General features: G+C 53.9%; 1 protein-coding gene across 10 annotated transcripts in view; it reads left to right on the top strand.

Moving 5' to 3' along the window:
* Shank2 (SH3 and multiple ankyrin repeat domains 2) overlaps positions 1–25,790 on the top strand; it is a 439,464-nt gene extending 413,674 nt beyond the window's left edge. For 5 of the 10 annotated variants that reach the window (XM_087908250.1, XM_087908247.1, XM_087908256.1 and 2 more), the window contains 5 exons: positions 6,646–6,776; positions 8,352–8,463; positions 9,290–9,310; positions 10,710–13,113; positions 21,889–25,790. In XM_087908250.1, the coding sequence (XP_087764376.1) occupies positions 6,646–6,776; positions 8,352–8,463; positions 9,290–9,310; positions 10,710–13,113; positions 21,889–22,459 (3,239 nt within the window). In that variant the 3' untranslated portion in view covers positions 22,460–25,790. The remainder of the gene's footprint in view (positions 1–6,645; positions 6,777–8,351; positions 8,464–9,289; positions 9,311–10,709; positions 13,114–21,888) is intronic. The other 5 variants (XM_087908252.1, XM_087908249.1, XM_087908255.1 and 2 more) reach the window with 2 other exon arrangements.
* The last annotated feature ends 996 nt before the right edge of the window (positions 25,791–26,786 follow it).

Below are 26,786 nucleotides of genomic sequence, written 5' to 3'. Positions count from 1 at the left end.
GTCCTGTGAAGTCCAGAGTGTGCTGTGAGCCCTGTGTCGTCTTCCCTATTTGGGAGTCAAACCCAAGGGCCCCTCCCTGGGGTGTACGCTGTTCTGGTCTGTCTGGTCTGCTCGGCTTCTGTCTGTGATCCCTCGACCTATTTGTAAGTCCCCCCATCTGTGTCCACATCAACATTCTGATGAAGTGACCAGGATCCTCGATGGAGCCTGGCCGCAGAGGCCGTGAATCCTCTTCTGTGGGGCTGGTCAGAGATACACACATGTACTGAACAGCCAGGGGAGCAGGCAAAAGGGAACCCAGGCTTCATTCCTCTGCCAACACTCAGCTCCCCTCACACTGGGGAAGGAGAGAGCAGTGCGGGCCTATTAGTTGCCTGTCCCCCGAGAGGAACAGGCATGGCACAAGTCAGAGCCCTGCCCCCCTCAGAAGCACCCTATCACAGATATATATACTCCTGACTGCTCATGACTCCCCAGTCTGAGCCAAGTGTGACCTGTGACCCAACAATACAGTCATAAAACATCATTCCCCAAGGCTAAGAAGGTCCCTAATGAGGCTGGGGGTGGTCCCTAATGGTTGGTGCACTCAGTCTGAGACCTGGTGTGGGCCTAGAATCCTGGATACTGACATGGGGGTCAGGAGTGCCTAAATCCAGGAGGATTAACCTCAGGGCAGGACAGGTACCCTGGAGCTGCCACCATAGCCCCCTCAGGTTAGCAGGTATCTTTGCAGCAATCCATACCTTCACCACATCAAGCAGCACAGGACACTCCAGCAGGCTCTCTGGGGTCAAGGCTGTGCTAATGTCCAGGCTAAGACTGCCCTTCTTCCCAGGGGTCCTATAGTTAAATTATAATATGAGCACCACCACTGCCATCAAAAGCCAAACCCAGCCCTAGCCTGTGAGAAGAGGCATGCCGCTGTGGGCTCCCAAGGCCCAGGGTGCCCCGACGGAACTGGTGAAGAAAAGCCCATTGTCAAAAAGATGAAACCAGGTCCAGCAAGCCCGTCCAAGAGCACCTCCCACAGATGTGCTGCAACAGCTGGGGACAGAGGTTTTGGCCAGCATGAGGTGAATCCACTCAGAGATAGATCACATGCCTTCCATGTTAACAGCAGGAAAAGAAAGAAAGAATGAAGGAAGGGAGGGAGGGAGGAAGGAAAGAAAGAAAGAAAGAAAGAAAGAAAGAAAGAAAGAAAGAAAGAAAGAAAGAAAGAAAGAAAGAGCGAGCCCCAACCTGAGCAGGAGAGCAGGAGGTGGGGGGCAGATAGATGCCAAAGGGACCACTGGCCACAGCCCAAACAGGAAGGGACTGAGGATGCTCTGCTTCCACAGCCACTGCCAACTTCCACTTGGTTGGTAGACTTGAACCTGCCATGAAAGGCTTGAAGCCACATGCGCCCATGATACCTGAGTGGGGCGGGTACTCAGCAATGGCTCAGCCCCTCTTGATGCCTGTCCAGGCTCTCCCAGAGGACTGCTTACCTGGTTGGGAGTACACTCCAGGCAGGCTATATAGATTGAAAGAAGAACCTGACCTCCCCCAGCTACCCTGAGCTGAAAAGTAGCTTCGGTCCCTGCAAATCCTTGTCCATGCAGAGACCACAGACTAGGCCACACTTAGAAATGAGGTCTTTGTTGATGCAGCCAAGACAAGGTCACAGCAGGTTAGGTGCGCTATAGAGTAACCATTGACTGGTGGCCTTACGAAGAGAGAAGGCAGCTATGGAGTGTTGCAGTACTGGAACCTCCAGAGGCAGGATTTTTCTCCTGCTAACCCTAACCATGGATGTCCAGCCCCAGAACAGGGAGAGGACAAGCCTTCATCCTTTTAATCTGTTGTTTATGTTCCCAGGAGGTTGCTGAAAGTTAGAAGTGCGTGCCTGTAATCCCAGCACTAAGGACCTGGGAGGCAGAAAGATCTCAGGTTCCAGGCCAGCCTGAGCTATGTGAGACCTTTCTCAAATAGAGTGAGGCAACCTCAACCCTAGCTCTACCCAACCGGCCACACCAGCTTAGAGACCCTGGGTTTTCACTGAGCCCTTTGCCCTAGTGCCTGTAGTGGGAAAAATCGCTGTGCCCAACCACCACAGACACAACAACCTAGGGTAACTGAGGTGAGAGTAGAGGCAGAGGCCACTGGGCAGAGTGAGTGGTGGAACAGCTTGTGTGACCATGACCTCCAACCTTGCTTGTCACCTCTAGTGCACAGACCTTCCCAGGCACAAGGCTTGGAGTCCACAAGTCCATGGGGCCCAAGCCGCATACCCACACTTCACTGCCTGGGAGAGCAGACAGGAGGCAGCCCGCTGGTGGCCCAGGTGATGGTGTGATGTTTTGGTTTTTCTTCTGATAGCAGTGTGGCTGAGGAAGTCTGCCCTGTGCTCTCTCACTGCCCTTGCAGAGGGAGCAGAGGCCACTGGCTCTGAGACACCAAAAAGGAGAGCATGGTGATTGGGAACAGACAAATTCCCAGCTATCTCAGATGCCATGAGTACCCGCGAATCTCACTGCTGGCTTCATGGATGCTTCTGGAACACCTGCTCTTGGTCTTTCACAAAGATCCTATGTTGTACATGAGAGACAGCTGGGTCGCTGCCCTAACCAGGGATTGACTTCTGGGCTCTGACTGCATCATCACCACACATGTGGCCAAGGGACAGAAGACCTCAGCAGGTCTTCTGTTGGCTGCCTGGGAGTCGGATGTGCCTGGAAGGCGGCAGTGGGTTGCAGCCTAGATTGCTTCCAGCTCTTGCTTTGCCCTCGGCGTTGGGTTGTCTCCCTCCCCCAGCACTTTGGGACTTCTTTCCACAGAGTCATGACATCTGGTCAACTGTCACATGGAAAGCAGCAGGTGCCCCAAGTTGAGGACACTGGGCATGCCCTCCAGTGCTTCCTCCTGCAACTTCTGGGGCTGCCTGTGACCTAGGTAAACCCACAGGCTGGGAGATACAGTGATGCCCAGGGCAGGCAGGTGTTGCTGAGAAATGTGGCCATAGGCTCCTCAGGGAGCCTGACAAATTAGCCCTCTCTCTCTTTCTCTCTCTCTCTCTCTCTCTCTCTCTCTCTCTCTCTCTCTCTCTCTCTCTGTGGTTCCTGGAAGTCTACAATTTACAGACCGTGGGTAACATACCTGCCTTGTGAGAGACCCCAAACTTGCTTTGAGACTGAGAACTCGGCTCACAGCTGAACTGTTTTGTGTACCACGATGGCTTTCATGTGTGTTTCCAGTCACCAAGACCTCATGTTGGCCCTGCAAGGGCCTAGCCTCTTCAGCCATCTGTACAACTCCAGTTCTGGACTTTGGAAATTAAGCCGCATCCTCAGGAGCCAGCCACCTTTAGTTCCTGTCAATAAGATCTCAAAGATGGAACCTGTGTGGTCAAGTCTATAGTTCCCGTTGGTCAGTAAATCTTAGGAACAAGATGAAAACCCATCTGTCACCTGACTCACACCAACGGCACTAATGCTAGAAGACTGGGGTCAGATAAGTTCATAAAGCAGTTCCTAAGGCTGATGGGAGAGGCAGAGCTCAAGACCAGGCCAACATTCAGGGTTCCCGGGGGTGTACCCCAAGAAACAACCACACCAGCATTGTCATGTTACTGACTCCACAAGCCTGCCCAGTCAGTTAAATGAGGCGGATGACTCTGGTGACCCCTACAGGAGTACCCTCCAACTGTGCTCTCTGTGAAAGACAGGGCTCTTGCTACAGTTGTGTGAATCCGGAAGAAGCCTCAAAGCCCCGCAGGATCAGGACCATCATGGGAGATGCTCATCCAAGGCCCTGCTGTTCTCACACCACAGCCTACTCCCCACTCCTGCTTGGCATGTGGAGATGCCACAGGCATTCACGTATCAGATAAAAGACCCCACATGTCATCAGTGAACTCATACACGCTGCTGGCCCCTGCCAGGAAAGTTCTTAGCAACTCCAAGACTCTTCAGCAAAGTGTGTTCATCTCATGTCCTATGCCCTCCATGTACCCAGACCCTCCACAGCAGACTCTGGCCAACTACCTCCCCATACTGAGCCTGTACCCAGGACCTTCCTAGCAGTACTGTAGCCCTGGGCCTCTTACAGCTGATGTTCCAAGGGTTCTTACAACGTTCCCTTGCCCAGCTGCTACCACCAGCCATTGAGTTCCAATAAGGCCAGATCTTTGGGGCAAGAAAACCAAGAGCTTCCTCAATCTCACCCACACCTCTACTTAATAGTCCTAGGCAAGCGCTCACAGGGTGAGCCAGCCAGGAGAGGACCTTTGCATTTCAAGGTTTGTGCACAGGCTGGAGGGGGCTGGATTCTTGCAGGTGTCCAGAGTGCTCCACGTCAAACACCCAGAGTCGCTCCTCTTGTAACTCAGCTGCCTCCGGGTGCCCCACGCTCCAGGCTCAGGATGCTGTGTCCCCAGGCTCAACCTCTGTGGGCAGCAGGAGCAGGTTCTGGGCACGCACCACAAAGGAGAGGAGGGGACTTCTAGAGTGACGTCAGTGTTCCCTGCCAGTGCCCTCTGCAGTGGTGGGACATGGCTCTCCAGTGCTAGGGAGATCTCAGCGCCTTCCTTGAAAGAGCAGACTGTGGGGTTTACCTCGGCTCGAGCTAAGCCAAATGACCAGTATGGGAGTGCGGATCAAGACAGGCCAGTGTGTCCTGGCTAGCTCACCAAAGCAGACCACACAAGTATCCGCCCAGCTGGCAGGTGGGCAGTGAGGACTACACAGAAACGAGTTCTGTCCCGGCCACAAAAACCAGCCTGGAGCCCTAGAGGAAGACAGCAGAGAATCGGGTGGATGTGGCCTATAGCACATGGTGGGAAGCAGTCTGCCGGTGTGCAAGGGTGGTAAGAAGACACAACCACAGGTGACAGACACTCCAGCAGGGATGGACAGGCCCAGAGAGTGAGGGTGATGCTTTGATTTAAGATGAGGGCTTTGTGACTCAGGCCAGAGAACGTGGGTGATTAGAGCTGCAAGTGTCCCTACTACCAATGGAGATGGGAGCCAAGCAGTTGTCTGGCCAATCCCTGAGGGGCAGAGGTCCATGACCAGACGAGCATGTGGGCCCAGGTATCAGAGTCAGCTATGAAGAGACACAGCACCTGAGACTGTGTGGGTCTGCAGGCCTGCGGTCTCCTACAATCTTCGTCCTTCTTTAAGCTCTTTACCCAGGTGGAAAGGCTCCAAGGCTGTGCAGGACCTGGCATGGACCACGTGTGGACTGCAGCCATCATCTGTGGACTGCTAGAATCAATACTGGTCAGGAACACAATCCTGTCTTCCCAGGATGTCAGGCTCTGGTGGATACTTCCATTGCCCTCAACCCCAGCGCCTGCCTTCTTAGAAAATGTGACTTCGCACTGGACACTGAGCGCTACTGTGCCTCTGGGGACTCAGCCAGTGGGTCAGCTTCTCTGGATAACACACCACCAAGTAGTATTCTGGATGACTTGGTAGTTTTGTCACCCTGTGTTCACTAAACAGGGAGCATATCAGACCCCTGAATGGGCAGAGCTTGCTGCTTATACAACGAATGATCCAGAAGCTAACATTCCGTGCACCTCAGAAAGGATCCAATATGGGAGGTGCCTGCAAGCATGGCTCCCCATAAACTTCATCTTAGCCCAGGGCATCTTGCAAAAAACACAGCTTGGGACAGCTGGGACCTTTTCCCCAAGTGCCTCTGCGGGGCTGGGAGACTCTGACTGTGGGTCTCAGGGAATGGGGTCCCTGTGTTCTGGTGACCTAGGCAAAGCCTTGTGCCTGGTTTCAGGACCTTAGTTGTCAGGGTCCTTCTAGAATGAGCTTTCATTTTCAAGTTGGTTTTTCGTTTGTTTTTGTTTGTTACATCTTTTTCATTTTCCAGGACTCCTTAAGCTTTGGTTTTCATTTTCTAGAACTGGGGATGTTCTAGTATGGGGAGAATAAATGAAAGTTCCCTGTGCAGCACAGGCTCAGAGGTCTAGGGTCTCTGCCATCGTGTCTGGCTTACTAACCACAGTCAACATCCAAGCCTTGGTGCAGGTTGCTTGCCTTGGAAACTGTGAACATCCCAGCCTTGGTGCAGGTTGCTTGCCTTGGAAACTGTGTTTAGTTATAAAAAGATAAAAAGTATCACATTTATGAATGAGTGTGTGTGTGTGTGTGTGTGTGTGAGAGAGAGAGAGAGAGAGAGAGAGAGAGAGACTGCCTGGTGACACAGGCCTGTAATCTCAACCCTCAGAAGACTTGCATAGGAGAAACAAAAGTTCAAGGCCAATCTGAACTAAACAATGAGACTCTGACTCAAAATAATCATAGTAATTCCAAAATTAACACGATACCATCAGTAACAAACCCCATCTGTCAGATCTGAAGATGGCAGGTCCTGGGTGGTACCATGGTCTCTAAAGGGGAAGGCTGAGATGCTGAGGTCTCCCATTGTCTTTGTCCAGTGTACACACCTCAGGCAGGTGAGGTCTGGGATGCGTGGTGGTGCCCCAGTGGGATGTGTGGAGTAGGGAGAGATGCATGCTTGCTCCCCACGCCATAGCCTGCCCGCTGTTCCAGACACAGTGGCTGCGTGCCTGCATTCTCCTAGCTGAGCCTACCCACTCCCCAAAGTGCCGTGAGACTAAGCCACTCCAACCCTTGCTTTGTCTTCTAGATAAACCCGAAGAGATAGTGCCAGCCTCCAAGCCTTCCAGGACTGCAGAGAATGTGGCCATAGAATCGAGGGTGGCAACCATCAAGCAGCGGCCCACTAGCCGGTGCTTCCCAGCAGCCTCTGATGTGAATGTGAGTCAGTGGGACTGGGTAGGGTTTGGGCTAGCCTGGCTGACGGGGAGTCAGAGGGCACAACATGCATGAGGCAGGCCAGTTCAGCAGCTGACCTTCAACATCTCTGTATAGGTTCAGAGCCCATTTCCATGGACGAGCACTCTGGTTCAACACAGATCTGCAGGCTGACATGCAAAGCTCACCACTCTTGCATGCACATCTTGGCCTGGGTTTATCCACAGAGTCCCAGACCTTAAGGGCATCCTCCATATGCCCAGTCAAGAGACCACGGACATAGAGGCTGTGGAAGTGTTCCTCAGACAGTGCCCCTTGCCTACCTAGAGCCCCACACACTGGTCCTCTGTACAAACGCTTAGCGCATGCTCTGAGCTGGGTTGACGGCATCCTCAGAGGGGAAGCTGCTCAGTGTGCTGGACGTCATGGAGTGCATGGGAGGCACTGGATGCCAGCTCACAGCAGCTGCTGCTGCTATGCCTGCCCACCCCAAGTAAAAGGCACTCCCAGAAAAGAGGTGACAAGTTCCTCAGGAGCCAGGGCTGAGTCTGGGCAAAGGTGAGGGCTTCGTACCCCTTGATGCCTTCCTCTGGTTCCTAGTCACCATCGCAGTCCAATGCTAGGTATGGACACTGACTGTCCCACCACATAGCTGGGTATTTTCCTTGACTCACTTTCAGATTAGCTTGGTTTAATCCAGCCCTTTTAGACAATAACGCCCACAGTTGCCATGAATTTGGTAAGAGTTTTGTATGTATGCAATAAAATAGATATTACTGAAGTTCAAATGTTCACCTCAGTTCTCTTCCCTCTCAAAGCCCCATAGGTGGTGCCCCATCCTTCAACCTAGCCACTCACTCTCCACCCTGACAGCCCCTGGGACAGGCCAAACCCTCCCAGGAGCCAATATCCTACCTCCCCAGCCTCAGGCTCTTGGGTAGAGGTTCTGAAGCCCAGGTGAGCCTATCAGAGTTCCCCCAAACATATTCCTAGTGAACCTCAGCACCTGAACTTTCCCAAGTCCCTCCCAGGCCTGTGGGGCATAACTGGCCAACTATCTCAGACTGGCAGGCCGCACGGCATAGGTGTAGCAGCTGTGAGGAGGCAGAGTGGTGCTCTCTGAGAGTCCACCTGCAGGCCACAGGAAGGACAGCCCGCTGCAATCTCTGGGACGCATTCCGGGGTCACTTGATAGTTCTTCCTGGTCAGGTCAGTCCTCCTACTCATTTGCACAGGCCCTGGCACCTTACCACGCCCGTTGTAGCTAGAAGAGGAAAACAGGATCCCAGCTGAGGACTTGACCAAAGTCAGGAGGCCATGAGGACCCAGGGTTTGGCCTGGATCAGACCCCACTGCCTACCACACTGTTTTTCCCCATGGGCCAGTCATCCTGGCCCTATTCTCTGAGAGTTTCTTTGCCACCTGGCCTGGTAAATGCTGTCTCAGCAGAGTATGACTGCCTAGAGCTGGGCATGCTGGCATTGTATGCAAAAGAGCCAAATGGAGTGTGGGAGGGCATGGCCTGAGGAAGCCAGTGGTGATTGCTGCCTACCGCTCACCTGGTTCTCTTGTTTGCAGTCTGTGTATGAGCGCCAAGGGATTGCTGTAATGACGCCCACGGTCCCTGGGAGCCCGAAAGGCCCATTTCTGGGCCTCCCTCGAGGTACGATGCGAAGGCAGAAATCGATAGGTAAGAAGTGTGACCCCCACCCGAAGACGTTGCCCCTAAGCTTTCAATTGCAGCTCTCAGCTCCTCAGGAGTTCTGGGCTCCTGACTCCTGGCCCATTGGTTGCCTTGGCACCTAGACCCTAACCATTCCCCACCAGGCCTGCCTACCAGGGGGCAGGTGCCCAGCCTCTCTCTTACCAGGGAGCCCCTTGAACTTGGTGGGGGTATAAAACCTTCCTTAAATGGTGTTTTCTCTACTCTAGTGACAGTAGCAGTTGGGGGAGAAAGATGGAGGGTGGGCCAGGCGGGCAGACCCCTCCAGTCAATGTTTCATAGGCTGAGCTCAAGGGACATACTTCTCCGGGTGGCTGGGTCAGGTCTGCACCGCTGTGTGTAAGAAAGCAGCTTGCCTTCCTCGCTAACATCCCGTTTCCCTCACTGGCTCGGACAGGGCAAGGTAAACCTGACCCCTCGAGACAGAAAAACACTCCAGGGTGGTCCATACCACGTGAACTTTCTGGAAGCCAAGGCTACTGTGGACACAGTGGCGCCTTGCCACATAAAGAGAGGGGGTTTGCAACCTCCAGCCTCACCAGAGCGCTGCCAGAAACATAAGCTCTGTGTGTTCCAGAAGCTCCTCCTGCCGAGACCGCCAGAGACATGGCGTGTCTGTTTTTAGTCGGAGGAGGAGGCAGGAGGCGCATCTAGGTGATAATGACCATGGTGGCGTCTGCAGCTCGGGTGGCTCGCCCATCCCTGGCGTACTCTGGGCCGGGCATAGCTGTACACACACCTTGTTGTATTTCTGGATCTTTCTGGTTAATAACAGTTGATTTCCTCCTGTCAGACAGCAGAATCTTTCTATCAGGTCAGTGAACCCCCAGTTTGGAATCTGTAACTTGAATGTATTCTGGTTTACTTTATAAGGGGTATTCTTAAATTATTACTCCTTGGGAATGTCACCATTAGGTGACAACTCATAGTGTATGGTCCACAGAGATCTCCTTCAGCAACAGACCTCTGAGATGGCAAATTAGCCTCCCACAGGAGTATGTTCAATTTGGAATACCCTTATCAAATGGAAGTTCTCATGGAATAAGTGACTGTAGTTTGTCCTGGGAATTTTTATTTTTTTAATTTCAAGTAATTCCTTTTGTTGCCTCTGAAAACCTGCATGCCCCTGTGTGAGAACCCATCCTTGGCATCTGCCGCTGTGTGTGCTGCTTCTGTCTCTGTGTTTTAGGCTGTGCTGGAGCCTGCTGTCACACCAGCTAATACATCTAGGGCAAACTCAGGCTGTGTTGTGGCTTCAGCCACATCCACACTCATGGTCACGTTCACACACTTTCGCCAGGCAGGCCTCAGAACACGGCTCTGCTTTTGTGCCAAGGTATCCGGGCCTGGTTTCCCATGACAGCCCACCACAGCTCTCCAGAGGTCCTACAGGCCCACTCTAGTGCTTCTGTGGAGCTGGGCAGCTGGCGTGCCGTAGCTGATGGATCAGCATCCTGCAGCTGCTGTGGACCAAGACTAAGTGGAGAACCAAGACTCCCTCCCCTCATAGGGACAGCCCTTGCCAGAATGGCCTGTCTTTTGTGCCAGCCAACTGCTGAGGGCTGAAGAGTTCAATGTACACAAAGCCCTCTGTGTGGCCCAGAGGAATCAGGTGACAAAATTGGTCGTTGTCCCCTTGAAGAAGACCACACAACAACAGTAGCACCTCCTCTTAGCACACATGGGCCGCCACTAGGTAGTGGGCTGTTCTAGCCAGGTGGCAGGTCTGCCTGGTAACTGGGCAAGAGGGACAGCAGCCTTGACCTTTATGCCATTCACATGGCCTCTCAGAGTCGGAAGAGAGTCTCAGTCCCGTGGGAGCCCTCACCAGGCCCAAAAGAGACAGACAGATGCCTCCTGCAGCAGCACCTCAATGTACACGCATGCAGTCACATCTTTGGGTTCACGTGGCCAGAGCTCGGCCTGAGGGTACACACAGCCTTGTTTTGGACCTTTGCCACCCTCGCCTCACCTTAGACTCCACGGTGTGCCCCCAGAAAAGCAAATCCCTACATGTGTTCACCACACCAAACACCTCTCTTTCTGTTTCCGGCTCCTAGAGGGTGTGTAACTAACCCCAGCGTCCTGGCTGTGCTGTCTAACAATCGTCTACTGTCTGTTGTGATGTGTGGAGACACAGTGTGTTACACAGTCCTGGGGCCTCCATTGGGCTTTGAGGCTACCGGACTTAAAAACATGTTCTCTGCTTGCAGGGATAACAGAGGAAGAGCGGCAGTTTCTGGCTCCCCCGATGCTGAAGTTCACCCGAAGCTTGTCCATGCCAGACACTTCTGAGGACATACCCCCTCCGCCGCAGTCTGTGCCCCCGTCTCCCCCTCCACCTTCCCCCACCACGTACAACTGCCCCAAGTCCCCGACTCCAAGAGTCTATGGGACAATTAAGCCTGCGTTCAATCAGAACCCCGTCGCCAAGGTGCCCCCAGCCACCAGGTCTGATACCGTGGCCACCATGATGCGGGAAAAGGGGATGTTCTACAGGAGAGAGCTGGACCGATTCTCCCTGGACTCTGAAGATATCTACAGCCGCAGCCCCGCCCCACAGGCCGCCTTCCGCACCAAGCGGGGTCAGATGCCTGAGAACCCGTACTCAGAGGTGGGGAAGATAGCCAGCAAGGCCGTCTACGTCCCTGCCAAGCCAGCCAGGCGGAAGGGCATGCTGGTGAAGCAGTCCAACGTGGAGGACAGCCCTGAGAAGACATGCTCCATCCCCATCCCAACCATCATCGTCAAGGAACCTTCCACCAGCAGCAGCGGCAAGAGCAGCCAGGGCAGCAGCATGGAGATCGACCCCCAGGCCACCGAGCCTGGCCAGCTGAGGCCAGACGACAGCCTCACTGTCAGCAGCCCCTTCGCTGCCGCCATCGCTGGGGCTGTGCGGGACCGGGAGAAGCGTCTGGAAGCCAGAAGGAATTCCCCGGCCTTCCTCTCCACAGACCTGGGAGATGAGGATGTGGGTCTGGGGCCACCTGCTCCCCGGATACGGCCCTCCAAGTTCCCTGAGGAGGGTGGGTTTGGTGACGAGGATGGAACGGAACAGCCGCTATCGCCTACCCCTGGGACAGCACCCAGGGAGCTGGAGAACCACTTCCTAGGTGGTGGTGAGGCTGGTACTCCGGGGGAGACCGGGGGACCCCTGAGTTCCACATCCAAAGCCAAGGGGCCTGAGAGTGGCCTAGCAGCTCCTCTCAAGAGTGGCAGCCCAGCCAGCCCTGAGAATTACGTGCACCCACTCACAGGGCGGCTGCTCGACCCCAGCTCCCCCCTGGCCCTGGCACTCTCTGCCAGGGATCGAGCCATGCAGGAGTCCCAGCAGGGGCACAAGGGGGAGGCCCCCAAGGCTGACCTCAACAAGCCTCTCTACATCGATACCAAAATGCGGCCCAGTGTGGAGTCCGGCTTTCCTCCGGTCACCAGGCAGAACACCCGTGGTCCCCTGCGACGGCAAGAGACAGAGAACAAGTACGAGACAGACCTGAGCAAGGACCGGAGGGGTGACGATAAGAAGAACATGCTGATCAACATCGTGGATACGGCCCAGCAGAAGTCAGCCGGCCTGCTGATGGTGCACACGGTGGATGTCCCCACGGCAGGGCCACCCCTGGAGGAAGAGGAGGACAGAGAGGATGTGGATATAAAGCCAGACCACTCACCCTCCACAGTGCCAGAAGGCGTTCCCAAAACCGAAGGTGCTTTACAGATCTCCGCTGCCCCGGAGCCCGCCGCTGCGCCCGGCAGGACCATTGTGGCAGCGGGCTCCGTGGAAGAGGCAGTGATTCTGCCATTCCGCATCCCCCCTCCCCCTCTGGCGTCCGTGGACTTGGATGAGGACTTTCTTTTCACAGAACCGTTGCCTCCTCCCCTGGAATTTGCAAATAGTTTTGATATTCCTGATGACCGGGCAGCTTCAGTCCCCGCTCTTGCTGACTTGGTCAAGCAGAAGAAAAATGACACCCCTCAGCCCCCTTCGTTGAACTCCAGGCAGCCAGCCAACTCTACAGACAGTAAGAAGCCAGCAGGCATTTCAAACTGTCTGCCCTCCTCATTCCTGCCACCCCCCGAAAGCTTCGACGCCGTCACCGACTCCGGGATCGAGGAGGTGGACAGCCGGAGTAGCAGCGACCACCATCTCGAGACAACCAGCACCATCTCCACAGTGTCCAGTATCTCCACGCTGTCCTCAGAGGGCGGGGAGAGCATGGATACCTGTACAGTCTATGCAGACGGGCAAGCCTTTGTGGTTGACAAACCCCCAGTACCTCCAAAGCCAAAAATGAAGCCCATTGTGCACAAAAGCAACGCACTTTACCAAGACACGCTCCCGGAAGAGGACACAGATGGCTTCGTGATCCCCCCACCTGCACCCCCGCCCCCACCGGGCAGTGCCCAGGCCAGTATGGCGAAAGTCATCCAGCCAAGGACCTCCAAGTTGTGGGGTGATGTCACAGAGGTCAAAAGCCCAATTCTCTCAGGCCCAAAGGCAAATGTCATTAGTGAGCTAAACTCCATTCTGCAGCAGATGAACAGGGGGAAATCGATCAAGCCCGGGGAAGGGCTGGAACTGCCCGTGGGAGCCAAGTCAGCCAACCTCGCTCCAAGGTAAGTTCACAGTCAGCTTGGGCACGTGTGGTCCAGCACTGGCCAAGCAAAACCACTGGGGAGCCAACCAATGCAATCGAGAAGAGGGGACCTGCGTGGCCTCTGCCACACCTATTAGGCTGTAACTGTGTTATCACCATCCTGTCACCGGACTACAGCAGAGCCAAGACCGTGGCTGTCTTACAGCCCGTGACACACAGACACATAAAGAAGCCAGATTGCACTGGGCCAGGCCCATGGTCGCTTCCAGAAGGAAGCTCAGTTCTCTGTTCCGTTCCTTCCAGCCTTTTGCCCGGACCATCTCGAAGGCAGGCAGAGCTTCATTAAAACCCAAATTGGTGACCAGAGGTGGCCAGGGGGTGTGGGTGGTGTAGCCAGGTGTCTGAACATGCGTCTGTCGCTTCCTCTCCCTCAATCACTAGTGAGTTTGAGGACTGGGGGAGGAGCTGGGTCATTTGCTGAGGATGAACACCTGCCGCATGGCTGCATCACCCTACCCAGGGTGACATCCCAAAGGGATCATTGCCAGTTGGGCCCACTGGTCCATTTTCAGCATCGTGTAGGGTTTAACAGGCTACCTTCATTGGGATGGAAGTAGAATAAACTCATTCTTTCTACACCCAGCCAGAAGGTTCTAGAACAGCCCCCTGACTATGTGTGGCTTTGGGCTAGCACTCCACCCTCTCTGTGGCTCTCTTGTTTTTGTTTCCGTGCATGATGTACATGTATGATGTTGTTCCGCGTCCGTGTGCTTCTCAGCTGCTCTGACGGGTGGCTGAGCTTGGGTTTCATAGTTTTGACTAATGAAGTCTTTCCTTACTCTCCCGCTGGGCAGGCGTCTGATTCAAACAACCAAGCCCATTAATCAGGGACATCACACTGCATTTGAGTCTTGAGGTTTGGGCTGTGAGCCACGGTTCTCTCTCTTACCTTTCGGTGTGGTTGTAAATGAATGACTCGGATGCCTGCTTTGCTCCTCCGAGAAATACTGATTGGTTGATGTTGTAAAGAAGTGTGTGGATGCCGCCGCCCGTTGCCAGGACACCGGCTACAGGTGGTGTGCAAAAGCATGCTCCCATGGCTCCCTGCCAGCTAGGGGGCATCTTCAGAAACCCCTCACTGCTGGTGGATGTAACTACATACACAGCTGCAAGTTTTATACTGACGTCTCTAAAATGTGCTGGTTTGCCCTTTGCCCCTTGCCATGCAGCTCCTTGTTGTCCATCCTCTTGTGAAACATTTGCAAGCCTCGGGGTGGTGTTTATGACATCTAGGCAGCAGGGGCCTGGGCAGTAAGCCCGTTCAGAGAGGCTAAGCAGGGAGCTGACTCGGGACAGACTCACAGCCTCCCTTGCCTCCCTGTTACAGCCATCTTCAGCAAAAGAGCAGCTGAAAGGGAACTGAATTCAGGACTGCAGAGCTCACTGTCTGGCGAGGGGGTAGCCCTCCATGTCAGGATCCCCAAGCTCATCTACTGGCCTCATTCACAGGGGTCCTTCTGAATAGCCGCAGGCAATCCCCTGTCCTTTGTTTTACTGCTTAGACAATCTTCAGTGGCTCCGAGTGGAGGGAGACTTATCCTCCACTGGGAGCTGGGGTTCCTGGTTGCCAGGTGGGGGTAAGCTCAGAAAGACCATCACCAGCACAATCCCAGTGGACAGCACTGCCACCACCCAGACAATTTATTCATGACCCAAGCCTCTCGCAGCAAGGACTTCAGCCAACACCTCCAAACACCAGGCTGTCACATGGGTTCCACAGAGAGACAGAAACTGGCAATAAGAGCCGTGAAGCACAGTCAAGCGGACTCTGTGGGAAGTTTCTACTCCAAAGATGACAATGGGGATTGACTCCAGAGACAGGGCCCACCACTGAAGACCATCTGTAAGACTGAGCTCCCGAGAAGACAGGAGCAGCCATTGGACCAGGAACTCTCCTACTGCTGAGGGGAGGGATGACAGTGGCTGACCTCAAGCAGTAGAGGAAACACATACCTCTGACCTTCCTTTTCACATCTAAGGGTTGCACCAGGTTGGGCGTGCACACAGGACAGTGGGATGCCAGCAGCAACAGTGAGACACAGAGGAACACAGGTAGTTCACAGAACCACCAATGCATCCCATGTGGCAGTTAGAGGTCCAAGTTCTGCCTCTTGTCTTGGGTGCATTGGCCACCTGCTCACATTGCTCAGACAACTCTGTTGCCTTCACTGTCGGGCCCAGGATGACAACTCGTGGCTCACTCAACGCGGGCATCTTGCCACCACTTGTAAATGCTCATAAAAGTTGGGAGTTCTGAGCCAGGTGTTGGTGGCGCGCACCTTTAATCCCAGCACTTGGGAGGCAGAGGCATGCTGATTTCTGTGAGTTCAAGGCCAGCCTGGTCTACAAAGCTAGTTCCAGGACAGCCAGGGCTACACAAAGAAACCCTGTCTCAAAAACGAAAACAAAAAATTGAGAGTTCTGAATGACCCTGAGCAAAATGAGATTCAAAATCCAATGGAGGGAATTATTACTGAGGAGAAAAGAAATGAGGGTTTGAGGGGAAAGTGAAAACTGACCATGCCGTCTGAAGTGACACATGCTAAGGCAGAGAGACCCTGTTTCCTCAGTGGTGACTTTGTTCACCCAAGAAGAGCCAGCTCTGTTCCTCAGTGGTTCCGCCATGTGAGCAAGAGCTTTGCTGAATTCATTTCACCTTTGAAATAATGCTCCTTTTGCTTCTGGAGTCTTTTACGAGCACTGAGAAACTCGCCTTATGCCAGCACCAGGGCAGGGTGCGGGGAGGAGCGAACGTTAGATGGCCTAGCACTGGCTTCCTTGGGTGTAAGGGATCTAACTTCAGTTTAGTCAAGGTTTCTAGTCTGACCCCCAAATCAGGGCAATGTGGAATTTAGGCACATTTTAATTACAAATATGTTGAAAGGAGATTTTCTTTATCCCGGGCCTGCCTGAAAAAGCTGTGGCAGTTCCAGACACAGGCCTGATCCTGAAGCGATCTCATAGTTCGAGTCGGACCAGAACGAAGGAAGGAAGCTGATGGGTCTAAAATCACTGTCTCTCCCCACTGCCCACAGGCTTCTCCTGTACTGGCTGTGCCCTAATATGGAGCCCACTGCTCAACAGCTCTGCCCTCCCACAAGAGCCCAGAAGTCAGAGGACATGGCTGTGCTGGTGTCTGCCTCTGCCCCTGTGGGATAGATACATAAAGGCATCATGGGAGGCCCTGGGATGGCCCTTAGCAGGACAGAGCTCCTGACTTTCGGAGGCCTCCTGTCTAATGTATCTGCTGATGGATCTGCCCACAGTGGAGGTAGCAGGCCCGAGTGACATACTTGTTGCTTTGTGGATCTAAGCAGAGCTCTTAGTTGTCCTGATTAAAGCAGTGTGGGACCAGTGCCCAGCCATGATGGGGAGTTCAATAAGCCACTAGCAGCCACTGTCTGTAGCCCAGCACCCAGCCCAAGAAAGAGACAAGAGGACATCACCACAGAGGACACCGCGGCCCTCCACAACTGACAAGCGTGGTTATTGTCACTCACCCCGCCAGCCTCTCTTGACGGCTCAAGGTACCAGGCACCGTTTGGTGCCCTTGAGAAAGCGCAGTCTTTGCCCCTTTTGGGGAGTGCCAAGTTCTTGAGGCGAGAAATGGTGAATACGAAGTGAGACAGGACGGCTTGTGGTAAGTGCCCCAGAGGGAAAAGGATACTCGGTTAAGGTAGAGCGGCCCTGTGTGGAAAGGAGCCGGCTCTCCGAGAAAGTGACTTCCAGCGACTTGAAATACAAGGAGCCCGCTGTACAGAAACTGGAAGCACAGCACCCTGAACAAAGCGGGTGGACAGTGTGAAGCTGGGCTGGAAGGGACTCCCCCTGCAGGCAAGTCGGAGCCCGGCCTTGAGGCAAGGAGTGAGAGGCTGCGACAACACAGGATTGGATCCAAGGGGTAGAAACTATGCAGAGACTGACCAGGGCTTACCAGAACTGGACTCCGGTGTCCTTGAAACCCCCAAGGCTGCCAGGTGTGGACATGGGGAGGATGCTTTTGAGTGACTTGAAATACACACGTTGAAGAGGAGAGGTGCCGTGGAGATGTCGAAGAACTAGACCAGGCTGCCTGCCTGTAAGCACAGACCCAGGTCGAACTGGCTATGACCCGGGACATAGGAGCGTCCTCCCTTGGCCCTGCGGAGCTAATTGGCAGACACCAGTCGTCATTAGAAAGCAGGGTAAAATCTGTTCTCTTCCAGCATCTGTGGACAGACTCGGCTTGTGTTCATCCTGCCGAGATCTCGGGGTAGTGAGTGCTGGGAGGAATCCCCGCGGCTCCTTCTGAGGGTGTGGTCACACTTCACTGCCAGCACTTTGGCCTCCATCTTGCTGAAGCACACAGGGGCTTAGGAGGAAAACAGTGGTACTAAGGAAGTCCGGGTCCCCAAGATCCCTGAGAAGGCAATGTTCGGGAGCTTACGGGGCTTCACTCAACCTCTGCTGTCCTCCTAGGTCCCTGAACTACAGCATCTCCTACCCCTGGCCATTGTTCCCCGTCTCTCAGCTTGCTCGCCTGTATGATCCAGCCTCTCCGTTCTGAAACTGATCTTTATGGATCATTAAACTGCTGTGCCCAGCTGGCCCCAGAGCGCAGGCTCCTGTTCCTTGGCATCCATGGCACCTCAAGCTCTCTGCTCTGGTAGGCAGCTTAAGTGCCGCCATCACCAACCAAAACCAGAGGGTGATGCTGCCGCTGCTCAGGATCAGCGCTCAGTAGTTCAGTAGTGAGGTGAGCTCTGCGGGGACGGCCTGGCGCTTTCTGCCGCAGCCCACATGCTGAGGTGACAACTCTGACAGAGTTCCTTCCTTTGACCATTAACCAGCAGGTCTCCTTTCTAGAAAGCATTTATCTATTTGTATGTGTAATGGCTGTTTTGCCTGCTTGTGTGTATGTGCACCATGTACACACAGTGGAGTCCAGAAGAGGGCACTGGGTCCTCTGGAACTAGAATTACAGATGGTTGAACCGTGTGGGGTGGTGGGGGAGGGGGGCAACGGGTTGGCTGGGAATTGAACCTGGGTCCTCCTCTACAAGAGCAGCCAGGGCTCTAAACCACTGAGCCATCTCGCCAGCCCCCTGAGGTGTTCGCTTGTGATCTCATCCCTCCTCTGACAAGAGCCTGTCACAGGTGGACAGTTCCTCCTGGAAGTAGGCACCTTTCTGACCTAGTGTCTTGTGATCAGAGTGGGAACCCTGAGAGCGATGCGGAGACCGAGGCAGCTTCCTCGGCAGGAAAGCTAGCGCAGTGTCCACAGCCGGTCCTTCTGCTGTTACCATTGTACGCCAGTTCTGGACCACACCCTAAGGCCTGGAGAGAGCCAGGTCCTGAGAGGTGCTGAGGGGTCCCAGCTTCTGAGACGTGAGCAAACACTAGAACAGTCCCAGGGAGAGACCAGGGTGCCGCTCCTCCAGGGCAAGTCCCGCGACCCGTTTGTGGGAGCCCGGAAAGGCAGAGCAGCTTCGCGAGAAAGCAGCCTGCTGCCTGACGTGGTTCTCTACACCTCTAAGACCAGTACGAGGCGGGCTAAGACAGGGGGGTTGCTACAAGTTCTAAACCGACCTGGGTCAACAGTGACACTCTTATTTCAAGTCACCAAAAGATGGGAAATGAGGATGGAGGAAAGGAAGGAGAGGCTTCCTACAGAGGCGAGCCTGCGGCAGAGGGTCCATGTCCCAAGGGTTCTGAACCCTAACGCTGGTGCTGGCCACACTGCTGCTCAGGTCCCAGCTGAATGGGTAACCACCGTGTGAATGTTGTTGCCCATTTGCCTCCCAGCTCATCAGTTCCTGCCAGGGGAGACAGGTGACGCGTGTCCGCCAGCAGCTGGATTTGTTTTGTTTTGTTTTGTTTTTTTTAATTCTCGCATTTTTTTTAAATGAATTTGATTTAAAAAGCAGGCGAGAGATGATCCTCCCAGAGGCGGGTGTTTGTGAGTGTGTATCTATTCTAAATCAGGGTAACAGACTTCTGTGTATGCCGCCCAGCAGCCCAGCCGTTGCCTAGCAACATAATGATCTGTGCGCACGCAGGAGGATCCAGTGAGTCATGACAGAGTGATTCACCAGGAAGGAGGCAGGCTACCCAGAAGGCTCAGAGCGGCCGGCAAGCTAGCTGTCATTGCTATCATTGCTAGTCCAGCTCTACTCAGCAGTCGCTGTGCTGGGTGGGGGACCTCAGGTCCCAAACGGGTGGTCAGGACTATATCCGTGCTGTTAGCTGCTGCACTGACTGCCGTTGTTGTGTTTTAAACTTGAGAAAGCCCTAGGCTGGGCAGGTTGGCCTTGTCCACTGGGAACGTTGACTCATTCTTTCCAAGCCCAAAGCCGAGTTAGGGAAATAGCTGTGAGTCGCTGGTCAGAAAGTCTTCCTCCTCTCAGTGCCAGAGAAGGCATGGGTTCCCTTGCTCACGTGAGTGCAAGGTCGGAGCCACTGGGCTGCCTGCCAGGAGGGTTCTGACGTGGAGCGTTTAGCCAGGGTCCAGCCCACCTTATTTTCACCCATGAGGAGGCTGCTGCCTCTCCTTGCTTCCCAGTCAGTTCTGCAGGTCGTCTCAACCATTCCCTGTGTCGTTTCTGTTTGCTCCCATGGTGCTGTGTGCAGAAGAGGGTCGTGCTGAGCAGAAGTAAGTGCAGCCTGCTGAGTGTCCCCTTGTGTGCCGCTGTCTCCACTCCTACCTCTGTTTCCCAGCAGCAGCTGCTGCTGAGTCCGTCCTGTCCAAAGCCAGCCCAGCCCAGGGTGCTGAGCAATGCCCAGGCATCTGCTGGCTCTTGGGGGACTAGCTTGCCAACCAACCAAGGGGCAGGCCAGTGCTTTGCACAGAACTACACAGGTCCCTCCCAGCTCTTCCCTGACTCACTGGTTCTCAGGAGCTCCTGTAGGACACTGGCCTGCCTCCCTCCTTCCTCAGGTCCTTGTTTGAGGGAGCCCCACTTCTGCATAGGGAGGTGGCACATGCTGGAAACGAGTCCCCCCCCCCCCCACACACACACACATTGCAAAGAGAGCCGTGCAACTGCAGTGCTTGTTCAGGCTGGACCTGGAGTGTGGCTCACCCTACAACCTGAAAATCGGAGGGGGACAGGGCGGGTTCCACAGACCCTTACCATGTCCCTGGCCTACCTCTCCATGAGGACCTAAAACTGAATCCTCGGGGTTCCCTGAAAGCTGCAAGGCCCAGATGGGATCAGGGCCTCCCTCCATGGGCTGCCTCAGGCCTGCCAAGATGACCTGCCCATGAGTATGTGGAAAGAGCACTCTGGGGTATGCTCCACATGTAGCCACAGTTCCCAGAAGCCATCACTGCAGGTCTGATGCTCCACGGCACCAAACCACACATCCACATCAGAGTCCTGGCCCACGGAACCCACACCTACTTTCGTCCCTTAAAATAACCCACATTTGAGGTAGTCACTCCTAACCCTATTAGGGGTGTTCCCCAGGACAGAGAGGGGCCAGGGTGACCAGCTAGTGACTTCACCCAAATACACAGCAGGCAAAGAAAACAAATAGCACCCTAGGGAAAGGGATGGGCAGAGTGCTGTCCAGGGACCACGGTATGCTGCCTCAGGTTCTCACCCCTCACCTACGCTCTGAAGAGGTCCTAGTCTGTTAGCATCTTGGAGTCCTGCAGGGGTTGAGGACCTCAGCAAGAGGTCCCCCAAGTTCAGTGTACCAACACCAGAAGTTTTAGCTCAAGGCACATGCCGTAACACCACAGCCCAGAAGCCCCTATGAGGTGGACTCGGGAGCCCTCAGTTCCTACCAGTTTCCACAGGACATGAAGGCATGTAGGCTAAACTGAGACACGCCAGTCCAGGTTGTGCCTGTGGCAGGATGGACCTTTCCTGAGAGGAAAGGGTGTAGTGTGTCAAGAGACGCGCCTGTTTTCACCCTGGTGGTGTCTTATAGTCACAAGGCTGCGGTTTGGAGGCAGCAGAACAAGTAGCAAGCCTTGGAGGGAGGCTTCACCTCTCCAGCTGTATGGCTAGAAAGTCTTCAGGGGCCTGCCCAGCGTGGGGAGGGGAACACATTTCATAAAACCTCCAGATAGGTGAGTGAGGACAAGAATTTCCTGGTCCTCCGCCCAGTGGGGATCATCCTCCCACACTGGGTCTGAGGAGGTAGGCTCTGGGAGAGTTGAGCCTGCCTCTCCCTGTTCTGAGGACCTCACCTCCCCAGACATAGCAGGAAGGACACCATGGCCACCACTGGGAGAGGGGGCTTCTGTCTCCTATGAGAATAGGGACATGGAGGGAGTGCATGGGTACACCCCACAGTGAAATACTGCTCGCCAGAACTTAGCAACCTGGGTGCTCTGCCCCCTAAGTGCCCCAGGAGAATTTCTTCTAACCCCGTGTGCCTGTGTGGCATTTCTAAAGCAATGAAAACCCCGCATTTGTCCCAAATCTAAGGACTTTAACCCATAAGCAGAGCCCCGGCGGGCTGCGGAGTCCTCTGTAAGGTGTATGTTACTGGAGAGGGCCCAGGCTCGTTCTGGCCTGCACAGGAGGTCCCCCCCCACACCGCCAGGTTCTCTCAGCCTGGCCCAGGTGAGTGGCGGCTTGCTGTGCTGCGGTGCCTCCCGCTCTACCTATTCCCTTCTGACTGGCATGGCAGTTTGGACCATTGCCCGTGCAGACTTTCTGCTGTGGTGTGGGTGCCTCCCCCTCCCCTCCCCCGATCCTCAATGACCCGGAAGTGATGTTCTTCTCTCCTTGCTGTTTCAGAAGCCCTGAGATCATGAGCACCGTCTCAGGAACACGGAGCACTACGGTCACCTTCACTGTCCGCCCCGGCACCTCCCAGCCCATCACCCTGCAGAGCCGGCCCCCCGACTATGAAAGCAGGACCTCAGGACCACGGCGTGCCCCGAGCCCCGTGGTCTCACCAACAGAATTGAACAAAGAGATTCTGCCCACCCCTCTGTCTGCTGCCACAGCCTCTCCCTCCCCCACGCTCTCAGAGGTCTTTAGCCTTCCGAGCCAGTCCCCTGCAGGGGACCTCTTCGGCTTGAACCCAGCAGGACGCAGCAGGTCACCATCTCCTTCAATACTGCAACAGCCAATCTCAAATAAGCCTTTTACAACTAAGCCTGTCCACCTGTGGACGAAACCAGACGTGGCAGACTGGCTGGAAAGTCTGAACTTGGGTGAACACAAGGAGACCTTCATGGACAATGAGATTGATGGCAGCCACCTGCCGAACCTCCAGAAGGAAGACTTGATAGATCTGGGGGTGACTCGAGTTGGGCATAGGATGAACATAGAAAGGGCTTTGAAACAGCTGCTGGACAGATAAGGGTGGCTGCCCTGGGCCTTTACAGACTCCTTTGTTATAAGTAGAGATGGGCTTATGTTGAAATGTGTGGTGGCCAAACAGAGGCCGAGAGCACCACTCTCGGTCCGTGGGCTTGTCTCTGGGTACCCAAAGAACCGCTGTGGGTGTCCTTGGTGTGACCAAACCAGGGCCTCAAAACCCAGCTCTCCATGCAGATTTCTTGGGCGGCTTCTGTCCAAAGGGATGGTAAGGGGGGTTTCTGTCATGGTCCCAGAGGTTCCTGTCGATGGCATGTGGGACCCTCTCCTCCTGTGGCAGGTACCAGTGTACTCCAGATACCTCCTGAGGCCTCCCTCCTCTGCCTTTTGGGCAGCTCTCACCCTCCAGCCCCAGAACACAGCCTTTCTTCAGGCCTGTGACCTCCGGGTGGGCTCACTGGCTCCTATCCCTCCCCTGTGCTTGGCTCTCAGTGAGCAGCTCCAGGTGGAGCCCCGCCTGAGCCAGACGGTAGAGAAATGCCGTCCCATCTGCCTCTTTGTCTGACTCCTGTGATGTGCATCTGAGCTTCTTTGGCCCCAAGGTCCTTGGCAGTGGTGGCTGTGTGGACAGGATCGTGCCCAGCTTGCTTAACTTGCTTTCTTTATTCCTGCAAACCGGTTAGCATTTAATTCCAGGGTGGCCAAACTGAAGTCACACGGAGTTAGTCAAAGCACAAAGTCACGATCCTGAGGAGGAGGGAGGCCTGGCTGCAGAGCCAACCAGTGTGTGGCTGTCTAAGCCCACAACCTCCAGGACAAGAGCAGGTGTCTGCCCAGGAGAGAGAGGCGGGGGCTCTCAAATTTACTTTAATTATCCGGATGTCTGCTGGGCTCCACAGAGGTCAGAACAGATAAGCAACTGTTCTGACAAGGACAAGAAGACCTGAGGCTCGTGGTAAGCACGGCTGCCCAGGGAAGCTGTTGTCCTCCCTGGGAGAGAATGGGATGCCATACCTTCCATCCACACCAGGCCATGGGTGAGCATCCTGCTGAGGCAGCCCTTTGGCTCCCAGAGGCCAAGAAAGGTGGAACTCAGGGGCCTTTCTCCCTTCTCTCAGATAGCGGGGATCCCACCAGCTTGTCTTAACTGTAAGTCTGGGTCTCAGAGAAGCCCATAGTCAGGACCTGGTGGACAGAAAGTGGGGCACAGGCTGTGGCAAAGTGTAGGTGTGTGTGGAAAGGAAGGCAGGAAGCATCCTGGACCAAGCCTCACCTCAGGCCCAGCTGCCTGAGCCTGCCCTTCCCCCAGATCTCCTCCCTCCCAAAACAATACCTCTAATGTCCCAGGGAGGTCACCGACTGCACACAGCCACTATGCAGCCAGATAGGCTCCCGAATCCCCCTCTCCCCCGCACTCAGAGGAGACGTCAATGTCAGGTTATGGTTTTATTATTTCAGAACTAGCCCAGCCCATCTCTAATTATAAAACATTGTTTCTTTTTTTTTTCTCTTCACTTATGCTCACAACCACGTGTCTGACGAGGCCTGGAACAGCTCTAGAACGAACACATAAAATTTAGCAATTTTTTTTTTAAAAAAATAATCTTTCTTTACCGCAGGTTTAAATATGTGTACAGATAGTTCATAAGCACAATATTTTAAGGGGAAAAAAAGTGGCTGGTCTACTGGGCAGCCTCTGTGCCAGCTCGTGCTGGAAAGCTAAAGGGAGAAAAGGTTCATGGTTTAATGACACCATTTCCTTGGGACAATTATACAAGCAACCTTTTAAAACAGCTTTCTTCCCTGGACGCATCGGAGCCTGCAGCTCTGGGTCATTTTCCAGCCTTGCCCTTCCCAGCCTTGCCACAACGCCATCACTGAAGGGCAATTATTTTCAAAAAGGATTGTAATCCACAGCTTGGCAGTTTCTCCAAAATCAGTGCCCTCACACACACACGCATGTACACACACACACATACACACACCCCTTGAAATGGAGACCAAGGCTTCAAATCTTACTTTGCTCCCAAAACCCTTGGCAGGCCAACCCCAACTTGTGAATCATCCGCTCACCAGGAACCAGGTGACTGGCGAGCACCTTGCTCTGGGTTCTGTCAGTTCCCCACAGCAAGGTGAACGAGTAATGCCCCAGAGACACACGAATCCAGACACTGTGGGTTGCCGGCAAAGAGTTCAGAGTGTGGAAGTGTGGCCCCGCCATTAATTTGTCTTCCATTGGGTGGTTCTCCGAAGTCCCCTCAGTGTGCCATGTCACTGGGCTCCTTTCCTTTGCCTCCGGTTGGCATTACCTCTGTGCTCAGTGCCAGGCAGATGCCAGTCAGGAGACCTGATGGCTTGGGACCCGCTGAACTTAGGCCGCGGGTGACAGGCCATGACTGCCTTCCTTAGACTTCAAGCCACATGCCACCAAGCAGAAGCAAGCTGACTGCCAGCCTTGGGAGCTGATAGGCCAGCTTTGCTTAGCAGTGTCTGGTCACAGAAACAGCTGGGCCTATCAGAACCCACCCCAACCACCCAAACACACCCGTTTGCCTAGGTGACTGGGTCTCTATCTCTGATAGCTAATGTTGCTAAGAAAGCAATAGTCCCTCATTGAAATTGCCGCCCATTGTTCTCCCCAGTTGGAACATGTCAGGATCAGGCCCTGCTCCAGGACCCCCTTCAGTGGTGAATCAGATGTTAAACTGCTCATGAGGACCATGTTACCACTCTTCCAGGTTTTAAGATCAACTTTTGTTATATACTGTAATTTAAATAACTGCATAAATTTACATGCCTAGTTTCTGTAATATTGTGTATACAAAACCAAAATCTCTCAAGCTGTAAATTGTGTATACCTGCCAGGATCCCTGCTCTGGGGTGTCCGTGCGCATTTTAGATTTAATTCATACAATTAAAAATAACTCAATGTGACTGCTGCCGTGCTGAAACTTTACATAAGAAATCTTTGTGATACTTTAGTTAATAAAATGGTGAGTTTTTTTCCTAAGTTATTGAACAAGCAAACATTACCCAGCTGACCTGGCAATGACTTTTTTGTGTGTGTGCAGGTGGGGGGGCCACAAATAATGATTTTTTTTCTCCCATTAGCAATTTTCGGTTTTAAATACTAACTTGTTTCACACTATAGTTTGTGTGTAACAACACATGTCACATTATCCTTGTTGCTGTTAATTTTGTGCTCTTTTTCTTTTTAGACTTTATTTAGAGGGAGAGAGAGAGAGAGAGAGAGAGAGAGAGAGAGAGAGAGAGAAAGTTCCTGTACTTTGCACTCCCCCCCCCCAAAAAAATCCCTCGATCTCTTGTATGGCAACCAAAATTACTGTAAAAAAATAAATATACTCTTGCAATAAGGTTGTGGTTCTGATTACAAAGGGGAAGGTGGAACCTGACTCCTCAGAGCTATCAAGTTTGCCATCCGGTGTAGGGTGTTTCCTACACCTCAGTCAGCTTTACCTGGACCAGGTGACGGGCGTGGCATCTCTTCTTCAGCCACTTCGCCTCAGGCCTGTTTCCTCAAGTGCCCTCATTGTCTAAATGGAAACCTTGTATATTATTTCAGAATTGTGCAAAATGTCAAAGTAGGCTTGTGTGACCACTCCTGAGAGCCCCAGGCCTGGCTGTCCCTTTTGTTTCAGAATGGGTGCAGGGTTACCCAGAGACCAAGCCAGGCTCAGCTCCCTGTTTCCTGGGAGGAGAGGTGTCCGTACCGCACTGAGGGATGTCGGCTGTCCAGAGGCCATGGGAGCTGAAGACCAAGTAGCTTCTCTAGCTGACCTAACCAGCCGATGTTTTCGTGAGCTGCAGTGGACTAAGGCCAGGGGAGCAAGAGAGAATCTGAGTCTTTGGCAGACTGCTGAATCAGGAGCCCAGGGCTGTCCGTGCACTTCTGGAAAGTGTATGTGAAAACTGCTGAACCCCTCTGACCTCCTGAGTTCCCCGACAGTCTCTTCTTGGACACACCCTTCATCCAAGTAGCAGCGGCCACTGTGTCCCCGTCCTTGTCCTTTGCTCCCTGAAGTCCCCAGCAGATCCTCCCAGACCCTCAGTTCTATCAGTTTCACGGTCCAGTGACGTTTCCCAGACCCCTTGGTAAGGTGGACATCCATCAGGGGATATCTACCGGCCAACCTTCTCTTTTCTTGAACTGTATTGAGGGGTCTGCTCCCTGGGGGTCTGTACCATGTCTGCACCTTTGGATGCCCTGGGTGGGAACATCCTGGATGGAGGGGTCCCACACCACTGGTATCCAGACTGCCTGCTTTGGGCAGAATCTGGCGGTGTCCGCTACCCTGCCCCAGATTCTGTCAGCCCCATGGCTTGCCCTTCACGTTCCCACTGATGACGCT

Source organism: Myodes glareolus, chromosome 7 (genome assembly GCF_982192425.1).
Source record: "Myodes glareolus chromosome 7, mMyoGla1.1, whole genome shotgun sequence".
In the NCBI taxonomy this organism is placed as follows: domain Eukaryota; kingdom Metazoa; phylum Chordata; class Mammalia; order Rodentia; family Cricetidae; genus Myodes; species Myodes glareolus.
This window is presented reverse-complemented; position numbering and strand designations above follow the sequence as displayed.